Here is a 23,138-nt window from a genome sequence, read left to right on the forward strand (position 1 = left end):
TTAGCAGAAGTTTAACCAATGACACTGATATTCAAAAGTCACTTGTTGCTGCTGTCTGCAAGAAATGCTCTTGGTTTCTGCAGCAAAAAGTGACTGTGCAGGCAGAAATTCAGATTTTAGGATTGTTTGAAAAGAAATCTATGGTGTATACATGGGATGGACAATCCTAATTGCTTGCTTATGAATGATACGATCAGGTACAATAATAAGATATAAAACAATATTACATGGTTACTTTTCTTCCTTCCCGTCCCAAAAATATCTTCTACTTTGGGATGTCTATTGTTAATTACAAAGGAATGGTATTTCAATAACCCCATTCTACTTTCATTTCCAAATGAAAACTTGTAGTAACTATGTTCTGATGATTGGCACAGCAATGCTGCTTTACTCTATCCTGCAGCAGAGAGAATGGTACATTTGCAAAACCGTGCTAATCCGCTAGAAAAAAAAATTATTTAAACAGGAAGAACTGGTCCACGAACATACGAATTAAGAGCAGGAGTAAGCAATTCGGCCCCTCAAGCCTGCTCTGCCATTTGATAAGATCATGGCTGATTTGATTGTGACCTCAACCCTACTTTCCTGTCTACCTACTATAACCTTTGACTCCCTTGTTAATCAGGAATCTATCTAACTCGGCCTTAAAAATATTCAATGACCCTGTCTGGAGAAGGGAATTCCACAGACTCACAACCCTCAGAGAAAAAATTTCTCCTCCTCTCCGACTTAAATGGGCGACCCCTTATTTTTAAACTGTGTCCCCTAGTTCTAGTCTCTCCCACAAGGGGAAACATCCTCTTAGCATCCACCCCTTCAAGTCCCCTCCGGATCTTATATGTTTCAATAAGATCACCTCTCATTCTTCTAAATGCCAATGTATACAGGCCCAACTTGTCCAACCTTTCCTTGTAAGATAACCCCCTCATCCCAGGAATCAGTCGAGCGAACCATCTCTTTTTTTTAACTTTTTGTGATTCATGTACTAGGACACCTTGTCTAGATCTGTTTCTTTTTATTTTCCCACTTTTCTCAGCCATTCTAAAAAAAATTGTGATGTGATACTCCATCCCTAAATGATACTTTATCCAGGAATTGAGAACTTTTTCTAACTAAAATAAGGACAGTAATGACTCGAACATAAGACATGATTGTTAACAATGGCTCCTATGAATAGATTTGTACAAGACATGAAGAAAATTGAGCTTTTCTTAAAGATTATTATGCAGGACGTTGCATTTAGTCAGAAAGGGGTGTTCATGTGGTTATTGCATTGTATTTAAGAACATAAGAAATAGGAGCAGGAGTAGGCCGTCCGGCCTCTCAAGCCTGCTCCGTCATTCATCAAGATCATGGCTGATCGTCTACCTCAACGCCATTTTCCTGTCCCATCCCCATATCCCTTGATGCCTTTTAATATCTAGAAATCTATCGATCTCTGTTTTGAATGTATTCAATGGCTGAGCTTCCATAGGGCTAGAGAATTCCAAAGATTCACCACCCTCTGAGTGAAGAAATTTCTCCTCATCTCAGTCCTAAATGGCCTACCCCTCATTCTGAGACTCTGATCCCTGGTTCTAGACTCCCCTGCCAGGGGAAACATCCTCCTTGCATCTATCCTGTCGAGCCCTGTAAGAATTTTGTATGTTTAAATGAGATCACCTTTCATTCTTCTAAACTCTAGAGAATACAGGCGTAGTCTACTCTATCTCTCCTCATTCGACAATCTCGTCATTCCAGGAATCAGTCTGGTGAATCTTTGTTGCACTCCCTCTATGGCAAGTATATCTTGGGTAAGGAGACTAAAATTGAGTATTGTACACAATACTCCAGGTGCAGTCTCACCAAGGCCCTATAGAATTGCAGTAAGATACCTTTACTCCTGTACTCAAATCCTCTTGAAATAAAGGCCAATGATGACTGTACTTCAATCTTGCAATTTAAATGAAAGCTATTACTTGAAAAGGAAGTTTTAAAAAAAATGACATGTCCAGTATCTTAACCTAAGTTTAATATTACTTATTTGTTGGCACTCATAGTTTTTATATGTTTAGTACTTTGACTCATGTGGGTCGCTAGGGTGATCATCATCTTCAATTAGGCTATTGGATGAAAGGCTGAGCATAAGGAACAAAGAGCGCTCGAGATCAGTGATCTTTCTCTCCCTCATTAAATACCATTGGCTGCTGGTTCTTTACAGTTGAAAAGAATTGCATGGTGTGATAATATATTGAGACCACACATTTTAGAACACATTTCTTCAGCATAAATAATCCCTAAAAGTATGGAAACAAATTAGATACTTTAAAAGATTTTTAAAAAACGTGTGCGTGTGCGCACTGACACACTTTAAGAAAACCAAAAGATTGTACAAAAGACTTACTTTTTAATTATACTTCTATTGAGAAGTTGGTGAAAGTTTTTGAAATATCTTTTAAAACTAGGTTGGATTCCTGGTTAGCTGATCTCAGCTGAGATAGCAGGGGTGGTACAATTAGACTCAGTATCCCCAGCCAAGAGATGAGAACAATTGACCGATACCTGCTCCTGGTCACTATCCAGCAACCACTGCTGGAAAGATGGATATCATATGATAACAAGATCAGTCTATGCTATAATCATGTTCACAATCAAGGTTCAGAAGTGAAAATTGGCTAATATGAGGTACCAGAAAACACCTGCCAAAAGATTTGCTTTTTTTGGGGCGAGGAGATGGGAAAAATTAGAATTACTGCTTCACTATAATGGAAGTTTCAACTATTTTTTGCTCACTGTTTCAATATTGATGATACCTTTTTAAAAAAAATCACTGTTAATGTTGCAAGAAAGCATGGAATAAGAAAAAAATGTGTTTCGTTAAATCCATTGTCCTATACCTATTCCATTAAATCAAGAATCTTGCAAATTTTCTTCCTGCCCTCCCCCAAAGTAGAACAAGCAAAACTCCAGAATGTGTATTATGCCTATTTAAGTTTGCATTCTGCATATATGTGCTACGCCATTCGCTTTCCTTTGCATGAAGTTTTCACATTTTTGGCATTTGAGAAGCCATCAGGTTCCACACAGCATTCAATTATTTTTATCTGTACTTATCCCCGTAAATCTCAAACTCATTTCTAACCTGATATTCAACCTGTTTTTTATAAATTTGTTAATTGTCACAGCATTAACTGATTTATCTGGAAATCTATATAGTTGAGCCTTGTTAATTTATAAATTAAATATGGCCTCTAGTTCTGCACTTTCAGTTCAAGCTAAAAAATCTGCCCAGGATCTAAGCTTTTTAGAAGGCTGAGAGTACCCATTCCTCTCAGCCTTCTAAAAGCTTAGATCCTGGGCAGATTTTGCTGTTGCAGGGCATCTAACAGTGTTTGCCATAGACTTGCCCCTGCATCCTTCAGCTCAAAACATTTTTGCTCATAAAGTTGCTGAAAGTGCGAGCTGATAATGGTGCAGCGAGGGAAACAGGGCATCTGGGACCTGAGTGAACAGGGCAACCAACATGGTATCTTCTTAACCAATGAGATTTAAGGACTGGGAAATAAACAGCAGAAGGACTGAGAAATAAACAGCAGAAGGACTGAGAAGGAAGAGGAATTAAAGGGGTGAATTCAATGTCCAAACAGGTACAGAAAGAGAAATAAAGAGGGAAAGAAACATTGGATTAAGACAAAGGAAAAGAAAGAATTTTCTAAAAACAAATTTGATGTTTTTAAAATCTCCCCAAAAAATTCAAAATCTGAAGGAATGAGACTCCACACTTGTAATAGTTAATTTTCAGTGCCAGAGAGTTTGAATGGCAGTAATTAACAATTGTCATGTCGTTAAAAGGGTACTTATGCGACTAATTACTAGCCCTAAATATCTGTGCCGGGTTTAGTTCGTATCTACCGCACAAATACAACAACTTCATAGCATTCAATGGTGAGGCAGACAACAAAATGCTGTTTTCGTGAAGCTAATGGTGGAGCGACGCAACACTGACAACAACTTTTGGATATTCACGTTTAACCGCGCATCCGCTCCTCACCTGAAGTTGCTGTACTGTTTAGACATAAATAATGTTGGAACACCATTATCCTCACCGTTATTTTGACAGCAAATTCTGGCCCCATGTCTGCCCTGTTTCTTTTATCTAATGAAAACAAGTTCAGGTTTGTGAATCTCTCCATGACTTTGACCCTAAGTGTTTGAATGTTCCTCATAACTTTTCTGTTAACCGTCTTCAGTGACTCGATGTTCTTTTGAAGGTGGGGTGCCTGAATTTCACACAGTATTCCAAATGTGGCTTCACGAATGATCTATGTATGCATAAAGTATTTTGTTTCAGCTTCTAGTGAAATGCTGTTGTGCTGTATCTCAGTATATGAAATACTTTGTGCATAACAGCTTCACATTGACTATATACTGTTATTGATTGATAATCACCAAATAATTTTCCTCTTCAATCTTTGGTAATGGACATTTCAAAACAGGATCCACAGATTGTGAACAGAATTCATTTCCTATTCCAGTGTGCACAACTTAAATTTTTTCCACTATCCGTCTGCCAATTGTTATCTGATCAGCTTAATTACTGCAGATCTCTTAAAATACTGTCAGTCTGTTTTATAATCACCAGCAGCAAATTTTGTAACATTTACTAACAAAATACCACTTGTATCATTTATGCATGTTATGACCAGCAGCAGACCCAGAACAGAACCATGCAGAATGCTACTCCCTTAACAGAGCTTTTACTATTTATAATCACCTTCTGTTTTCTATTACCGGGTCAGTTTGCAATCTTGTTATCCCATTTGCTATTATTTCTGTGAACCTTGATCTTTCTTGGCCTAATAAATGGAATCTTAACAAACATCTTCTGAAATCCAAGTGAATTATATCAACCAACTTAGAGAATTGTAGTGGGTGTGTGAGGCACAACCTGTTGCTTGTAAATCCATTGCTGCCCATTCTTGTGCAGTCACTGTGGTCCAAGTCTTACTACATTTCTCCTCGTGGGAATATACTTTTTCACATCCTTTTTTCTTGTGTTTGGACTTGGTTTTAATTGTGATATTAAATATGAATTATTCAGTGAACACTAGATCTAAAGTGTTCATCTACTTGTGGGTTACTAACCAGTTTTAGTAGACTGCCAAAAGTGAAATCTACTCTAATTGTCCACTTCAAATACGGTGTTAAAAACAGTCACTGATTACCTGTACAAATCTGTCTGTAGTTGCACTCCTGCCCTTCTGGTTGTCCCTAGTCTATCCATCCCTGGGTATGTTAGCATAATATAGCTACTTATTCTGCAATACTTTTTTAGTTTATGGAGATGGTAGCCGTTGATTAGAATTCTATTTCCTGGTTTCAATGATATGAAACTATTGTATGCTTTCAGTTTGGGTTGATTACAAGTAACGATTAATGGCAGGGCTTAATTTAAATGTGTGGTGTACTTTTGGGAGGATGAGTCACCTTTTTTTCGAGGTGGTGTATTATACATTTCCCTAAGTGTGTGAATGACCTGCCCCAGGCTTCCACCACTACTACGCTGAAATGGCCAGAAGAGGTCTACAACAGTGAGCTAGGGTGGATCTCCTTCACTTTTCTTTCCATTTCTCCTGGGGGGGAGGGGTTTTACCTTCCCTTGGTTTTTCCCTATACTGGCACAACTGAGATGAGGAACTGATATATTCATTTTAGTTTAGAGATACCTGACTGAAGATTGTGCATGCAGAGCTTCGCCCTCTAGCTGTATGGTGTACTGCGTTGGATTGCCAATACGATGCACCAGAATATTGGACAGGTTTTCTTTGAGTGTTTTTGGTAAATATTTTTTGTGCTTTTCATGTGGAAAGATATCAATGCTAGAGAAAGAAAACTTTTCCATTTTGTATATCCACTGTTGGTATAAGTGGATATGCCAACAGGCATAAGCAAGAGACAAAGTACAATTCCATCCATTTCAACAAGATGCCTTAACCTCAAAAGACCACCAGTGAGATTTTTCTATTTCCAACACTGCCTATTATTATGGCCATTCTATGTTAGATTGCCAAGCCTTAACTGGAGAGAAAATGGGAACGAGAATAGGGAAAGAGACAGATGGTACGGTGAGCAGAATTTAAAAGGTTCAATTTTTAAAAAAATTTGGAACTAAAATTGTGTTTTAGATGTTATATTTTTGCTGTTTGGATTTTTTTATTACAATAATAAGACTACTTTTGACATTTGAGCATCTTTTTTTTTTAAACTGTTGGTGTTTGTTTCAGCATCACAAGCAGGAAGCTGCAAACTTACAAACTGTCTGGCCCAGTAATTTTCCTTGAATCCAAAAAATAAAATGTTTGGGACTGATTTGGATCTCCAGAAAAAGCCTTTTTTTAAAAATCAAGTAGTTGAGTAGTTCTTGCTAGAATTCTCTTCCAGGTAGGGTAATGGATGCAAAATCTCTAGGTACAGTTGTATGCTGTGATGGGGAAGAGAATTACAGGTTTTTATGGACGATTGAGCTGGATGAGCCAAATAGCCTGTATTATCTATACTTGTCTTATTAAAATTCTGCTTTATAATTTGAAATGGAAATTCAGGGACAATTTCTGAGGGGCTCCCTGAACTTCTGCCATAACTTCAGCGAAAACCCAGGAGAAACAGCATAAATGGCCGTTTATACCATTTTTTGGGGGTTTATGCTGAAGTTGCAACTGACAATGAGGATAATCCCTACGGAAATTCCAGTCATCAGTTTTCAAGTATTTGCTTTTCCCTTTTCCATAATACAAAGTGATGATCAGATTATAATGTAAATTCCTTATTGAAGCAAAGGTCTAACTCAAGTTAGTAACAGCAAACTTTTTAAAAATAATAGTCATATATAAAGATTTTAAATCTTTGCTTCAACACATCACTTAAGCCCACAATATAGTCCAATGAAAAAGGTCCATATTGTAAAATTGGTGCACTATAATTTGGGAGTTAAAGGAAAACAAGAAGAAAATAACTTTAAAAGCATATTACAAGATCTTATTTGCATTTGCCATCTTCAGTGTAAAAGAAAAACCCACTCACAAACTCAAAAAAAAATCACTTCATAGAAGCAAATTAAATATATTTGAAGAAAGAGTAGCAGTTTCATGACTGAGCTGAGAAAATGTACTTTTTGTGATACCAATGCTAAATTGTCAGAGGTTTAACATGCAGCTCATGTACATTGATACAAGATAAAAAGGATGTATTAAGCTTGGTTGCTAAAGAAATTTTCCTTAAATCTCTTTTGTTGGTGCATCTCACTTGTCTCTCAGAGGTGACATGTTTTTCTTTTATTCTATTGATCAACTCTGATTAAGAGTGATGATGCAATCTGTTGGGTATAATTAGTTGCCTACTCTAAATGGTTTGCAGGTAGCTTCAGGCAGCTGTTAAGCTACCTTGTGTGTTGTCTGGGGAAGCTCTGTCATTGCTTTGACATCTGAAGTGACAAAAAGTAGTGTGTAAATTGCTTTGGCACAATATTGTCCAGTACCTAGTCTCCAGTGCAAATTGTTTTGGCACTGCTTTGGTTTGGACCTACTGTCAGCTGCTAAGTGAAGCAAACAATCCTGCTTTCCTGTCAGAGCTATTAGCACTATTGCAACATTTACCATGATCATGTGACTTGACCAGAGGCTGAATGGAAGTTAATGGCATAATTAGTCACTATAGACTGACTGAAATCATTTTGAACATGAGATAATTTCAAAATGATTAATCAAAAGTTGAAAAGAACTGATTTTTTAAGGCAGTTTCAACCATTTTGTTACAAATAGGAAGATAGACATTTGCTTTTATCCAGATAAATAATACAACTTTTACTCTTTATTTCTCCATGTAGTAATGTAATTTGGGATTATAGTTATAAAGTTTATTATAGCATTGTCTGTCTATCAATCTAGCAACAATGTAATTGTCAACTCTAACTTCAAAAATACATTGACATATTTTATTCAGACTTGTTAAGTGTCACCCTGTCATCAGATAAATTGGAGGTTTCTTTTGAAAATTGTCTGGGCCCTGCATTTCTGTCTTGTATATATTATCACAAATGTTTAATTTGCTATCAAATTCTTTTAGGTTTTCATGAAATTTATTAAATGACTTATCAATGTCTGGATCATCTAAGAACAAAAGAAAAATTTGAATGAGAATAACCCATTCAGCTTCTAAAATCTATTTGTACAACCCAAACTTTATTCATACTGGTTTCACTAAATTTTGACAGTTTCCACCTACAGGATGTCCAGTAACTGGTTTATCTTTAAGATCACATTTACATGTCCTGTCATCCTTGGCATCACATCCCACGAACCTTCCATTCTAAATCTCAATTTGCATGTTTTCTTTTAATCTGCCCATATATTATAGAAATGTTCCATTGTTCATTTGTAGCAGCAGCTTCATGCATTGTCTTGGTTTTTTTTATTCTCTGTTCCCTGCCTTCTTTGCAATCAATTCTTCAGAAAGAAAACCTTGTTCATTTGTCTTTTACATGCCATGCAGTAAGCAATGCAGTTGAAAAATACCTGAGACCGTTGTTCCTTCAAGAGGTGCAAATTCCCTATTCTGTATTTTGAGAGTGCTCCCATTCGGCTATCTCAAATTACTTTTCCCTTTTGTTAGCATCAACTACCTACACTCACCTACATGAGAGAGAAAAACTTTTTGCAACAGTGTTTGTTTGTCCCCAGGGTATAGACTTAAAATGAATTAAGTCTAACTAGTTTTTGAATTTCTACTATTTTCAGGAAAACATCTGATTCATATCAAATGTTGAATTCAAAATCTGTATCCACTGCAAAAAAAACTATCTTATAATTGTGTGTCCCTTTCCTTCTAAATGGATGCAACTTTTTTGAATGAATTCTGTTAGAACTTTCAAAGATTGAAGATAATGATCACAGCATTTTCAGCAATGACTAGAACACATCATTAAACTAAATGTGGACGAGCACGTAACTTAGTTTGCTGACCTGGGCTGAAATCTAAAATCAGTGTAGATCTCTTTTTTAACTTCACCCTTAGCTAATTTGAAATAATTCATAGAATAGGTATGCTGTCTTTTTTTTCCAATGGACAGTACCATACACTTAACCATATTGCATTTCATTTGCACAATTTATCTGTTGGTATTTATATTCAACTGCCTTCCGTCCACCCCCACCCTGCCTCCCAGGTGCATAGTCATCTGCAATTTTGACATTTACATTTAGCTTCTGAATCCAAGTCATAGATGTAAATTAGGAACAGTAGGGACCCTAAGCACTCGTCTCTGGGACACTCCACTTAGTATTTGCCGAGCCTGTCAAGTTATTTATTTTCATTTCACCAATTTCTTATCCATATCCAGGTTTTGGTTTGAACTCCCATTTAGAATTTTGTCAACAACCTTCTGGTAGTTGGGCTACAACGCATCATAATGTTCCCCAAATTCCACTTGGGATGTCACTGCCTCAGAAAAGTTAAGAGACTTGTCAAGTAGACCTTCCCTCTCTGCAGCTGTGTCGATTGCTGTTTCGTAGGTTATCATTGTACGAGTAGTCCTCAAGTTTGTTCCTAATAATCATTACAATTATTTCGCCAGTTATTGATGTAAGATTAATGGGTCTATTTTACCACCTTTTTTGAATATGGGTATGAGGTTGTTCATTTCTTTTCAATCCATTGGGATCTTCTTAATCTTCATTAACACTCAATGTTGCAGATGGCTATCTTGAGAAATTGTAGTGAAACACCAACAGGCAGTTCTCACATTTTTGATGGCCTAATGCACATATCAATAACTCTAGGGGATACAGTGGTTTATGGTATTGGACTAGTAACCCAGAGTTGTTGACCAATGCCATGAATCTATAGTAAACAGGGTTCTAGGTTGTATTCACAGGACAATTCACTACAAAACAAAGCATTCCATTTTGTCCTTGTACAAGACCTCAGTTAGAATACGTTGTCCAGTTTTGTTCTCTTCACGTGGTGGGGGATATTGAGGCTTTGAAAAGGGTGCATAAGAGGGCTACATGATTAATTTCCAGTTTAAAACGCCATAGTTACCCAGATGGGCCCAAAGTGCCGGGTCTGTATACTTTAGACTTGGGGGCGATTTGATAGAGGTTATCATATAATGAAGGGACTAGATTGTGTTTATGTGGATCAATTATTTTAACTGGACAGTTTAGGAGGACCAGGCGTCATGCTTGCAAGTTATGTAAGGGCAGAAGTAGATTGTATGTCAGGCAGTTCTTTTCTTAGTGGAATAGGTTGTCAGCTCATGAGGTGAATGCTGATTTGCTGTATTCCTTAGAGAGAGCTGGACCTGTTTCTGATTGGGGCAGAGATCACCGTATTAGAGGTAGGTACACTAATAAATTCAGGGTCAGTGCAGTGATCTTGACTAGTTTTGATCGCCTTAAGGGATTGGAGCAGAATTTTCCAGATTTCTTTCCCTAATTGGCCTGGGTTTTTATCTGGTTTTTCGCCTCTCCCAGGAGATTATACGGCTCCGGGTGGGTAGGGAGTGTCTGTATCGTGATGCATAAGGCATAGGACAGGCCAGATGGACCAATGGGTCTTTTCTCGTCTGTCATTTTCATTTGTTCACTCAGGGATTATAATCCCTGCTGCTTAGTTCATATTCTTAATCCAACTGGATTGTTAAATCCCTGCAATGACTAGAACCCTAGTTTGCCTTGATGAAAAATTGAATAGGATTAAATGAATGAAGTGCCTATAAAGCAGTAAAGATCTGCATCATCTATTAGATCCTTTGAGCTAACTTATGAAAAGGTGAAGCAAATAATAAAACTTTGAGACACCTGTAATCACCTTATTGAAATTGTGCTGTGCCTTTTGTCAAAAATAGGCCCTGAATTTCCTTGATGTCCATAGCGCCGTTATAGTACCAGAAAATATCGCCATATGCCAGCCTGGGGAGTAGCAAGAAAATTTACTGGGTAAGTTCATTTGCATATGAAGTGGCATAATAGTGCCGTAAAGACGCTGTGAGCAGCGCAGGCCCCAGGAAATTTTAATGCAGAACTGATCTGGCCTCTGTAAAGACTGCATTCTTCATCAGAGCACTTGAGTTCGGCAAGAGGAAGCTGTGGCGATTCTATCCTTGACCCCATGGCATTTGAACGCTCAGGGCATCTTCCCATTTCAGCTGTGTCCAAGAAACATTGTGACAGGGCACCAAAGGGCTGTGCATTTTTCACAAGAAGACCTGTAAGCTCTCTTTGAAGAGGTGGAAGACAGGAGTGACTGACTCCATGTGTGCCAGGCAACAAGCCACCCAGGAGTGTCAGCCTTGCTGCATGGAGGGAGGTAGCCTAGGCATTCAATGCCAATTCCTTCACCTCGAGGACTGCACAGCAATACTGGAAGAAGTTCAACGGCTTGACCAGGGCAGGCAAGGTAAGGTTAAAAGCACTTTGTCCCTTTCTTCCTTGTCTACCTTGGCCACTACCACACTCAACCCTTTTAAAGCAACACTCATACTACTAACCTTTCACACTCCGCTCTGCTTATGGGTACCAACAAGTCCCTATGTCGCATTATGGCTACACACCTCCCCAGCACAGAATAACTGCCTTGCACCACCCCAAAACACTTTCTTCCACTCGGACATATCCAAATCGAACCGTGTCTCACCTTACCTCCCCCATTACTCTTGCCACACAATCCTTAACGGCAAACTTAACTCTCATTTAATTATCTTTTGCAGGAGAAGTTGGCATATAATCTTCAGAAGAGGCTCAGCACCAGCAGGAACATCCCCACCTGAAGACTCCTGACCTCCCAGGAGTAGAAAGCCTTGAACATCCAGGGAATGCATAGCCCCATCACTACAGGTGATGCTGAGGCTGCCGGAAGATTCCCAGTGCCAGGTGAGTACCTCAACACCTATATCCTTGCCCTGGCAGCCCATAGCATTACCCCACACACTCAATCTTCCACCCCCTTCCTCATCGTGCCTTCATCTCGAGGACAGAATGTTCACACCTTCTCACCTTCTGCCCCCATCCTGAAGATTCTCCGCAAGCACAGGGGCCTCCAATGGCAGAAGAGGACTCTGAGGAAGAGGAGGTGGTGAACTGGAGCCCATCCCCAGCAGCGGATAAGGAAGTGGTAGTTCTGAAGGAGGACGCGGAGGAAGAGAGCAGACAGCAGGCCATGACACAGAGCCAGCAGTCTGATTCCACCCCATTTACCTCATTCCCAACCCTGCCCAGTTTGTCACTTGTGGAAGTTGCTTCCTCTCTCCTAGGCACCAGCTCAGGGAGTTCCAACCAAGGAAATGTACATAGTGAGGTCCAGGAAGTATCACTGGTAGAATCTTCCAGCATAAAAGGTAGACAAGGATCTACGGAGGCTGAGCAGAAGGCTTCCAATGGCTTCACAATCGTGGGACCCATAACTCACGAGCTCTCACTTGAAAAAAAGAATGTTTGAGCAACATGGTTCGTATGTGTAGGCTCTGAGGATAATCTCCCAGGATGTGTGGCAATTATCAGATGTGACTGTTGAGTTTACATCTCTCTTTTGCTGCAATATCTCTAAAGGTTTGTCTTCCTCGCAGGCAACAATGCAGCAAGTGGCATATGCAATAGAGCCCCAGATGAGAGGCAGCCAGGGACCAGTCGGAGCCTCCATCTCCATGGAAGGACAGACTGCACCTCTGGAGGCAACTGGGGACAGAATGGAGTGCAGCATTATTCGCAGCTTCCAGACCGTAGCAACAGCTATGCCTCAGGGCTGCCGTTGGACTAGCCATCCAACAGATCAGTGGAGCTACCGATCCAGAGCCCAGTGGAATGGCAGTGGCTGAAGTTCTTGTGCCCGATATTGCCGACTCTCAGGACAGGAACACATGCCATGACTCCCAACATTTTCCCTCAGAGCACAATGCCTGCAGATGGTGGCGGGCAAGACCAGGCTACCCTCCAGAGATGCAGCCAACAGCAGCTCATTGTCAGGTGCCAGCTGCCATAAGCCGAAAGCCACCTCAAACCCATGACCCTTCTGTACAGCACATGGAAGCCACCAATCTCCTGCTAGCCTGCCCCTGAGGTGGCTCTTAGAAGTAGTAACAGATGAAGGGGTAGGAAGTGACTCCTAGTCAGCAAGGGGAATTGGTGCAAATACGAAGTACTGCGTTTGTTTCAGATGGAAAACATTTTTTGATTACTGTACATTTTGCACTTATCTTGCACTTTGTTGTTCATTGCCATTTAGGTAATGTTTGAAAGGGAACATTCCACTGGTATGGACATTTATATTCAGTTAATGAATATGGCACAGTCCTGTAAGGCATCGAGGACTGCTCAGCAGGCTTGGTAGTGGTTTTAAGGAAGATCACTTTCTTGTCAACTGGCCCAGAAGGAGGGGACCGTGCAGTATGCCGCAGTAACTGATCAATGCTTGAACACATCCTGCAAGGTCTGACTTTGGATGGCCCTTGCAGCAGCCAGGGATGATCCCTCTAAACATTCATCTCCTGGGGTCCGCAGCTCCCTTTCCTTGGGCAACACTGGCTCATTGTATCAAAACTGAATTGATGGCCTTCCTTCAGTGCAAAATTGTGCAGAGTGCAGCATTCTATGATGATCCTTGCGACCCTTTGGGGCGTGTGCTTATCAGCCCAAATCTGGATGTTATCCAGGTCCTGTTTAAGGCTGTTGTGGACTAGTTCATTATCAGAGGAGTTGTGAATGGAGTTGAAAACTCATATCATCACCAAACAGCCCCATTGCTGACTTTATGAAAAGGCCATTAATGAACAGTTTAAGATGGTTAGGCTAAGGACGGTCCCCTGAGGAATTTCTACAATGATGTCCTGGGATTGTAATGACTGGCTTCCAACAACCACAAACATTTTCTTTTGCATCAGGTATGAATCCAGCCATTGGAGGGTTTTCCTTTTGATCCCCATTAGCTTCAATTTTTCTAGGGCTTCTTGGTGCCATACTAGGTTGATTGCTGCCTTGATGTCAAAGGCAGCTACTCCTACCTGTCCTTTGGCATTCAGCTCTTACACCCATGTATACATCCAGGCTGTGTTGTATTCTAGAGCCGAGTGGTTCTGGCAGAACCCGAACTGAGCATCAGTGACCAGGTTACTGCCAAGTGGGTGTTGCTTGATGGCACTATTGATGACTTCTTCTATCACTTTGATAATGATTGGGAGGATGCTGAGAGGACAAATCTAACCTGGCCAATTACTGCCCTGAGGATGGGAATGTTCATGGAGCCTCCTCCTCCTCTTAGTTGCCTGGTTTTCCATCACCATTCTCAATTAGATGTATAGTTAGAGCTCCGTTGGTAGGGGGACAGCTTAGCTCTGTCTATAGACTGCTGCTTTTGGTGTTTAGCATGCAGGTAGCCCTGTGTTGGAGCTTCACTAGGTTTGTACCTAATTCTAAGATATGCGTGGTACTGCTCCTGATACTTCCTTTTATACTCCGCATTGAACCAAGGTTGGTCTCTTGGCTTGATGGTGATCAGAGTGAGGGATGTGCAGGACCATGAAGCTGCAGATTGTGGCAGAATACAATTCTGAAGGCTCACAGCACCTCATTGAGTCCCTGTTTTGGGCTGCTAGATATGTCCTTAGTCTGTCCCACTTAGCTTGGTAGAAGTGCTATACTACACTGGAGACGAGACCTTTGTCTTCACAAAAATTGTGTGGTGGTCACTTCTGCCAATGGTGCAATAGATAGATGTGTATTTGTATGTTGGTGAGGATGAGAGCCAGAAGGTTGCTTACTTATGTTGGCTGCCTTACCTCCTGATGCAGGCCAAGTCTGGTGGCTATGTCCTTCAAGACTTGGCCAGGATGGTCAGTGGTAGTACTACCCAGCCTCTCTTGGTGGTGTACTTTGAAGTCCTCCACCCTGACTATATTCTGTACACTTGCTTCCCTCAGCTTCTTCCAAGTGATGTTCAAAATTGAGGAGTAACAACTCAGCAGTTGAGGGGGGGGAGGGGGGAGGTGGTGATCAGCAGGAGGTTTCCTTGGCCTTGTTTGACCTGAAACCATGAGACTTCATGAGGTTCATATTCAATGTTGAGAACTCCAAGGGCCACTCCCACTTGACTGTTTATCATTGTGCCCTCACATCTAATGGGTCTATCCTGCCAGTGGGACTGGCCATACCCACTAATGGTGATGGAGGAGTCCAGGATATTAGCTGATGTAATTTTTTTAATCTAAATTTTTTTGGGATGTGGGCATCGCTGGCAAGGCTGGCATTTATTGCTCATCCCTAGTTGCACTTAACTGAGTGGCTTGCTGGGCCACTTCAGAGGGCAGTTAAGAGTCAACTACATTGGTGTTGGACTGGAGTCACATATAGGCCGGACCGGGTAAGGACAGCAGGTTTCCTTCCCTAAAGGACATTAGTGAATCAGTTGGGTTTTTACGAGAATACAATAGCTTTTGGTCACTTTTTTTAAACTGATACCAGCTTTTTATTTCTGAATTCAAATTCTCATTGCCATGGTGGGATTTGAACTTGGGTTCTCTAGATTATTAGTCTAGCCTCCAGATGTTAGTGAGGAGGACTTTGCAGAGAAGACCATGTCGTATGCTTATTCAATGCTTGATTGTTCTATCCGATCTTCTTTCTCTTATTGAACTTTGTAGCGATAGTTGCTAGGCCACACAGTGCAGGATTGGAGTCATATGTAGACCAGATTAGGTAGGGGTGGCAAAAAGCAATCAAAACATTAAACCTCTGGCAGACTCAGAAAATTCAGGGTAAAATATAGACCCTGTCTGGGCCACTCCATGCTACCAAATAGATATTTAAACACTAGTAAACATAGGAACAGGTCATATTCAGCCCCTCGAGCCTGTTCCACCATTCAATTAGATCATGGCTGATCTGTACAATTCTATTCACCTGCTTTTGATCCATATCCCTTGATACCCTTACCTAACAAAAATCTATGGACCTCAGTCTTGCAAGTTTCAATGTACCCAGCATCCATGGCCGTTCGGGGGAGAAAGTTCCATATTTCTACTACCCTTTGTGTGAAGGTGCCCCTGATTTCACTCCTGAATGGCCCCTTGAGCTGGATTCCCCCATCGAATCCTTTTATCATTTTAAACACCTCTATTAGATCACCCCTCAATCTTTTATACTGAAGGCAATATAAGCCACGTTTATGCAACCTGAAATCTGAGATTGAGGCATAAATTTTAATTTTCAAATGCTGGTTTTATTTGCATAATAATCACTGACAAAATCTTGGTAGAAGATACTCAGTGGCTGCAAAATCAACAGTGGGAAACAGGGAAGCTGAAAAATAAGGGAAATAAATTTTAAATTTCAAAAGAGAAAACAGGGTTAGAATATGTAGAATATATTAGAAAAACAATAACATGCATTTATATAGTGCTCTTAATGTAGAAAAATAACCCAAGACACTTGAAAGTGATGTAATCAGAAAAAAAATGGATGTCAAGCCAAAGAAGGAAATGTTAAGAAGGGTGACAAAAAAGCCTGGTTAAACAAGGAGAATCTTGAAGGATGAGAGGGAGGTGGAGGGGTTTAGGGAGGGAATTAATAATGCGGCGCCTAGACAGCTGAAGCCCCGGCCACTAATGGTGGGGCAAACGGGGATGGGAGTGCACAAGAGGCCAAAGTCAGAAGTGCAGAGAGTAGTAGGGGGTGGGAGTGGAGCTGGAGACGGTTAGAGATGGGGAGGGGTAAGGACATGAGGGATTTAAACACAAGCATGAGCATTTTAAATTTGAGGCTTTGGGATATCAGGAGTCAATGTAAATTAGTAAGGACAGGAGTGATGAGGGACTTGGTGCAGGATAGAATATGGGCATCAGTGCTTTGGATGATCTGAAGTTTACAAAACATGGAGCATTGGAGGCCCGCCAGGTGAGCATTGGAATAATCAAGTCTGGATTTGACAAAAGCATGGATGAGAAGGCAGTTCCATTGAGCTGGACAATAGAGAAGAGGCATTGGTGGTAAACCATTTCAAAGGCTGTAGAGAGGACAAGGAGGGAAAACATGGAGTTGCGGGAAAGGTTGGCACAGATTTGTGAGGCAAAAACACAGTCAAGGACTTCGGGAAGGAAAGGAGGTTGGAGCTGGTGCTGTAGTTTACTTGGACAGAGGGGTTGATGGTCAGATTTCTTTAGGAGTGGGTAATGTTGGCGGACTTGAGAGAAAGAGACAGTATCTGAGGACAGGAAACTATTTACAATGTGGGGCCAAGAAGCAAAGTTGGGGGGGAGGGAGTCAGCAGTTTAATGAGAATGGGTTCAAGGGAGCAGGAGGTAGGTCTTGTGGACATGAACTTGGAGAAGGCATTAGGAGAGATAGGAGAGAAACTAGAGAAAGAGGTGGGATCTGAGCTAGGATAGCCTGGGGGAGGTTTGGCTTGCTAGGCAAGGGTAAGGGGGGTGCCGGGGGGGGAGAGATAGCAGCTGAACAGAAGGTCTCAATCTTAGTGACAAAGAAGTTCATGAGCTCCTTGCATTTGTTGGAGGTGAGTGTGGAAGGGGCAGGGGTGACGGGTTTAAGGAGATGGTTGGTAGTGGCGAAAATAAGCTGGTGGTTATTGTTGCTCTCCAAGATGATCCTGAAGAAGTGGGCAGTTTTGGCAGAGGAAAACAAGGCCTGAAAGTGCGTGCTGTGGTCCAGCCAGATCTGGTGATTGATGGCTAAACCAGTTGTGTGTCCGATATGCTCAAATCTGCACCCCTTGGATTTGAAAAACCAAAAATGGGGGCCATAAAGAGGGAATGACCAGGATAGGAGAGCGCAAAGTTTTCCTGGAGACAAAGGCATCACAGGTGTAGGTGAGGAAATGATTGAACAAATCAACAGCTGCAGAAGTATTGTGGTGAAAGGAAGGCCAAAGGCTAGGTAGTTATCAGCTTGAAAGTGCAATTGCAAGTGATTTGGGATAGTTTTACCCAAGATGACACAGAAAGGAATGGGATTGGAAGGCGGGAAAGGGATGTGGGTGGATAAGGGATACATCGTGGGAGATGGCCTTGTCCATGTTCAAGACCATGTGAGATGGTACAGTTGAGGGGGTGGCTGAATATTGGAACAGAGTATATAGAGGGTCGCTGGATGGGAGGATTGGTGAAAGAGGAGGATGGGACAGTTGGGGGAAGAGATTAAAATAATAGGACAGAGAGAACAGGGAAGAAAGATCAGGAGCAAGAAAAGGTTACAGGGCAAGCAGAAGCAAAGTGTTTACATTTTATATTTAAAATGTGTGTTTAGTTTTTGTTATTTTTCTGTACTTGGTTAATACAATAATAAAACTACACTTGACATCTGAGGAGTTTTATTACTGTACTGGATATTTTTCCCAGGATCACAGTATGTAAGGTTAAAAACTTACAAAACTGATGGCCCCAAAGAGAAAATAATGATTCTGAAGGTTAATTGATCATTTTGTAATAGTTTGAATGCAGTTCAACCAAGCTTCTTGCTTTTCATATGTGGCAACTGGTTCTGTCTATTGAGTTCCAAATACCTATCTGTGGTACAGTTCTATTTTGTTGACTTTTTTCCCCCCTCATTTTATTTACAGACTATGAATGACTTTGATTATTTAAAACTACTGGGAAAAGGCACTTTTGGAAAAGTAATTTTAGTCAAGGAAAAGGCAACTGGGAAATATTATGCAATGAAGATTCTAAAGAAAGAAATTATTATTGCAAAGGTAGGCACAAATGGTTTACTTTTTAGAAGCAACACTGAAGATGTTAATATTCTTGTAGTTGGAATTGTAAAGTAGTGATTATGTTTTCAAGCAAAGTAGAAAAATACAAGCAACAAAGATCAAATTTTACATGAATACCTTGGTAGAATTTAGAATTGCTTTGTTACATATATTGATCAAAACTACAAAGGTGTCCAAATACATTTAAATGTGTGTTGCTGTGTTTTTTGCCTCCTAGGTTGTAAATCACTTATTGAATTCATGTGCAGAATTTCTGTTAATGAATTGTTCAGTGACTATTATATATACTATAGTTTTTGTCACTGGACTCACCAGATAACATTTTTTCTAATATTAAATATCTGCATCAAAAATGAACTCCATACAAAAGGGGAAACAAAGCTTTAAAGAAATACACCAGTAGGTGCGTGGGGAAAAAAACAACTTTTGCTAAATCCAACTCTGACTCACACTTTGTCCTCCATTCCTAATAGTTGTCTTGCACTGTGCTATGGAGAAGTATTATAACAGTGCTCGAGGTGACAACATCACTTTTGCAATTTCCTGCCCAAGACTGTGGAGAGCAAAATACATGCCCTTGCACAGCAGCATACAAGGAACCACTCCCAACAAACCAATGAGGCACTCGCACAACCAGAAGGCAACTTTCACAGCCAGGGTGGAGTGACTCACGCTTTGTGAAAGTACAGTGTTATGAAAAAGGCAACAAACTGAGCCAACACCTGCCTTAAGCTAGTTGTGTAGAATCCTATCAGCTTAACACTTCCCAGCTGGCTTCTTAAACACCCAAACCAAAAGCAGTACATCAAAAATGTATAGAGTTCTTTTGAATCTATATCACCTAAAGATATATAAAATACCCAGACAACCTTCAACTTCCATAACTGCCAACATTAACATATTCCACTCATTGCTCTGCACTATGCCAAAATATACCTCATTATACCATAGATTGTATTAATTTGTCAATGTAACAGACCTTGATCTATGACTCCTGTAAAACATTGCAAATCAATTAAAAGAGCCTTGAGAAAATTGCTCCGCAGGCAGAGAAAAGTAGGATTGCTGCACCTTTATACTCACCAGAATTAGCCACCTCACCATAGAACAGTGTAACTCAGTACCTTTTTGTTGATGACTGCAATCCAAAGCCACTTTCATGAATTCTCCAATGCGCTCTACCACCGAATAGTGGGATGCAAGTCTGTACCTACTGTTCCCTACATGGTGAGCTCTTGAGTTCAATTACCCCGTTGTGAGAAGCTGCCAAATGGTGGCCAAGCACCTGTTGTTAAATTAACTGCCAATCAGTCTATGACATTTGCATGCTCCTAATAATTGGATTGGGATTAGATTAGTAGCCACCTGAATTAACAGAAGATTTATACTTATGTGCTCAATTGGAGAAAGTGTGCGGTGGGAAGAAACCAGGGAAAAGTAAAACATTTGGCGGATCGGTTTGATTTCCCCCTTTCTCCCATAGTCAAGCATTTACTAAATTGGTAAGATTTATTTTAAATGTGATTGATTAATTATGTAGTGGTACACTACACATATTCAAGTATAAGTTTAGGTATAGCATAGGATGTGTCATGATACTTGTTTTATTTGATGGTAGGGGCGGATTAATGCATGGGCCTACAGGGCCCATGGCTAGAGGCCACAGCTAAATTGGGGCCTCCACCAGGGGCCCCGTGCAAATATGTGGGCCGTAAAACTCACCGTAATGCAGAAAAGCTGCATACAACCGTTGGATCAAAATATTCCGGCATTTAAAAATACTGTGTTCTTATTACTGCAGTGTGTAAATATTCTACGGGCCAATTTAATTTCTTCATGCATTTTACAACACACTTGTGTCTTAATGAATTGGGGTGGGGGGCGGGTTGGCGGCTGTGTGGGGATGTGGAGGGACCCCAAGAATTGCTGGTGTAGCTTGTCTATGTATCTTCTAGACCATTCCTCATTCTGCAACACTCCTAGGTCCATCCATATGGCGATGCTGCAATGAGAGTAGGTCTCTGTTGCCCTCACACAGCAAATGTCATACTAACCAATGACCAGTCATAGATTTTTGGGCAGGAAACATGGGCTTAGGTTTTTTTTTCCAAAGTTAAACAAAATTAAAATGCAGCCTTTTGAAGTCTGCTGTCTTCAATATAATAAGTGCTGATCTTACTAAATTGGATGTTTGTTTTTAATTTTAAAATAATTAATAATGCACTTTAAATATACTAATCTGATCCAGCTCACTGTTTGAATGTATTGTCTTGGGAAAATTTATGACATAGATCATTGATCACAACTGTGATGGTGTATTTATAATGTTCTATAATTTTATTTTCTAATCATTTGCCTTTTTAACTTCAGTATGCTATACAGTATTCTATATCTAACATTGCCTTGTAACAAAAATATGGGGTTTCAGTAGTTGCTTTTACTGAGCCTCTGCAATTTCTTCCTCTTGAATCCTGAGAAATCCACCCATTAGTAGTTTTGTGTTCTTGTAAAAGCAGGTGTTGAAGGAAAAGTGTCTTTAAATTGAATCATCAATTATTTAATATTTTTGGACAGGAAGAGTTTCATAAGGCTGCTCTCAATCAGAAAAAGCTTAACAAAGCATATCTCTTTTTTCACTTTCTGTTCAGTAGGTATTTAATAGCCCATTAGGTTTTTTAATTGTAGAAGTTCTAATTATTTTATAACATGCAATATTTTGGTCCACAAACCTGTAACAAAACTAAAATGAAAAAGGTTTATTTTAAAATTTATGCTGAAGGTCAGCTACCTATACAGGGCTTGCACTTAAAAATTGTTTTCCCTTTTATTAGGATGAGGTAGCACACACACTTACAGAAAGCAGAGTATTAAAAAACACTAGGCATCCGTTTTTAACGGTAAGTACTATAAGACCATAAAGTAATTTTTCTGCTGTTCAGACATGAATGGATATAAGATCTAAGCGCTGTGCTGTTTTTCTATTAAATTTATAACATATTTTGGTACTAACCAGACCTACAGAGAATAATTGGTGCTTACAGTGACTGTTAGTTATATCTTATCTACACAGTTATAGATCAACATCTGTTCTGTATTGAAATTAAAACATTGAAATGGGCACTGCACATGCAATCCTGAATTTGAAAATGTATTAACTGATATATTTATGAAGTAAAATTAATGTAGTGTGAGGAAGCTACCCGCAATTTTTGTAGCAGCAATCAGTTGCAGACCACAAGCAGAGGCAAAATAAAGCAGGTCATAATGAAGTCGTATCAAAAAAAGTAGTTTATTTCTTGAGGCATTTTACATGTGAGCCTGTTTACGATTTTTTTTAAAGTTCATGTACACTGTCATTACATTTACAATGTAAAATATCATGGTTGCAACTTTCACTCTATTTAAAAACACAGTTCATTTAAGTGGTCCCTTAAAGAAATATAAATTTCATGAAAAAGTATTTTGCAAACTTTTGTAAACACACAACATGATATTAAGTACATTCAGATACTTCAATCACCTTGACTTGTTAGTGAAGTCATCATGATGAAAGTGGTACTTTGCACTTCTGGCTATTTTGATAGCACAAACAAAAGAAAGTTTGTTAAACATTTTCTAATAAATCATTGCCCTTTAAATGTCATATTTTCTGTTCCCTTTCATGAATCACAATAATTTTGGTATTTCTAACAAGCTTTGAAAATGCTCTACTTTAAATTGTGACGTGAACTAGCAATATCTGGTAGCAGAAGGCAGTCTCTGTGGAACTTTTTCATTTTTATCATTATTCTATTACAATCCTATGAAGATCTGTGAGGGTGAAATCCCACTAGATAAAGGGCAAATGAAAGTTGACCTGAGAAAAGCGTGTCGTAAGCTCTATTCCCATTTGCTAGCTGAAAAGCATTTGACACCTTTCATCACCTATAGTGATATTAGAGCTGTTTTGAGAGTGCAGTTTTTTTATATCAAAATTAGTTATAAGAGGCACTTACAAGAAAATACATTTGTATTATTAAAATCTTGAGTCATTTTGTTTTATACAGCAATGTGAAAACTATCAAAACTAAATAACTCAAATAATTCTCTGTATACTTATGATTCTTTTTATTACAGTCTTTGAAGTATTCTTTCCAAACTAAAGATCGTTTATGTTTTGTCATGGAGTATGTGAATGGTGGAGAGGTAAGCCTTTTATTTAAAAAGAGAAGTATGGTGAACAGTGCAGTGTTCTATATTAATTTTGCAGTGCCTAACTATACTGATTTCTATTTTTTTCTTGTAAGAAAATAAATTAGGGTGTTTTTTTTCCCTTCAAACTTGAATCAGTTTGTAGTAGAGCAAGATAATGAATATCTGTGTAACATATTAAGGGGAAAAAAAATCACCTT

At 39.7% G+C, this 23,138-nt stretch overlaps 1 protein-coding gene across 9 annotated transcripts in view; it reads left to right on the forward strand.

Annotated features, from left to right (window-relative positions):
* Positions 1-23,138, forward strand: part of akt3a (v-akt murine thymoma viral oncogene homolog 3a) — a 304,170-nt gene that overhangs the window by 219,913 nt on the left and 61,119 nt on the right. For 8 of the 9 annotated variants that reach the window (XM_067988642.1, XM_067988640.1, XM_067988641.1 and 5 more), the window contains 3 exons: positions 18,595-18,726; positions 21,579-21,644; positions 22,864-22,932. The exons of the other annotated variant lie outside the window; for it this stretch is intronic. In XM_067988642.1, coding sequence (XP_067844743.1) covers positions 18,595-18,726; positions 21,579-21,644; positions 22,864-22,932 — 267 coding nt within the window. The remainder of the gene's footprint in view (positions 1-18,594; positions 18,727-21,578; positions 21,645-22,863; positions 22,933-23,138) is intronic. 9 annotated transcript variants of the gene reach the window in all.

Source organism: Heptranchias perlo, chromosome 8 (assembly GCF_035084215.1).
Source record: "Heptranchias perlo isolate sHepPer1 chromosome 8, sHepPer1.hap1, whole genome shotgun sequence".
NCBI classification, from domain to species: Eukaryota; Metazoa; Chordata; class Chondrichthyes; order Hexanchiformes; family Hexanchidae; genus Heptranchias; species Heptranchias perlo.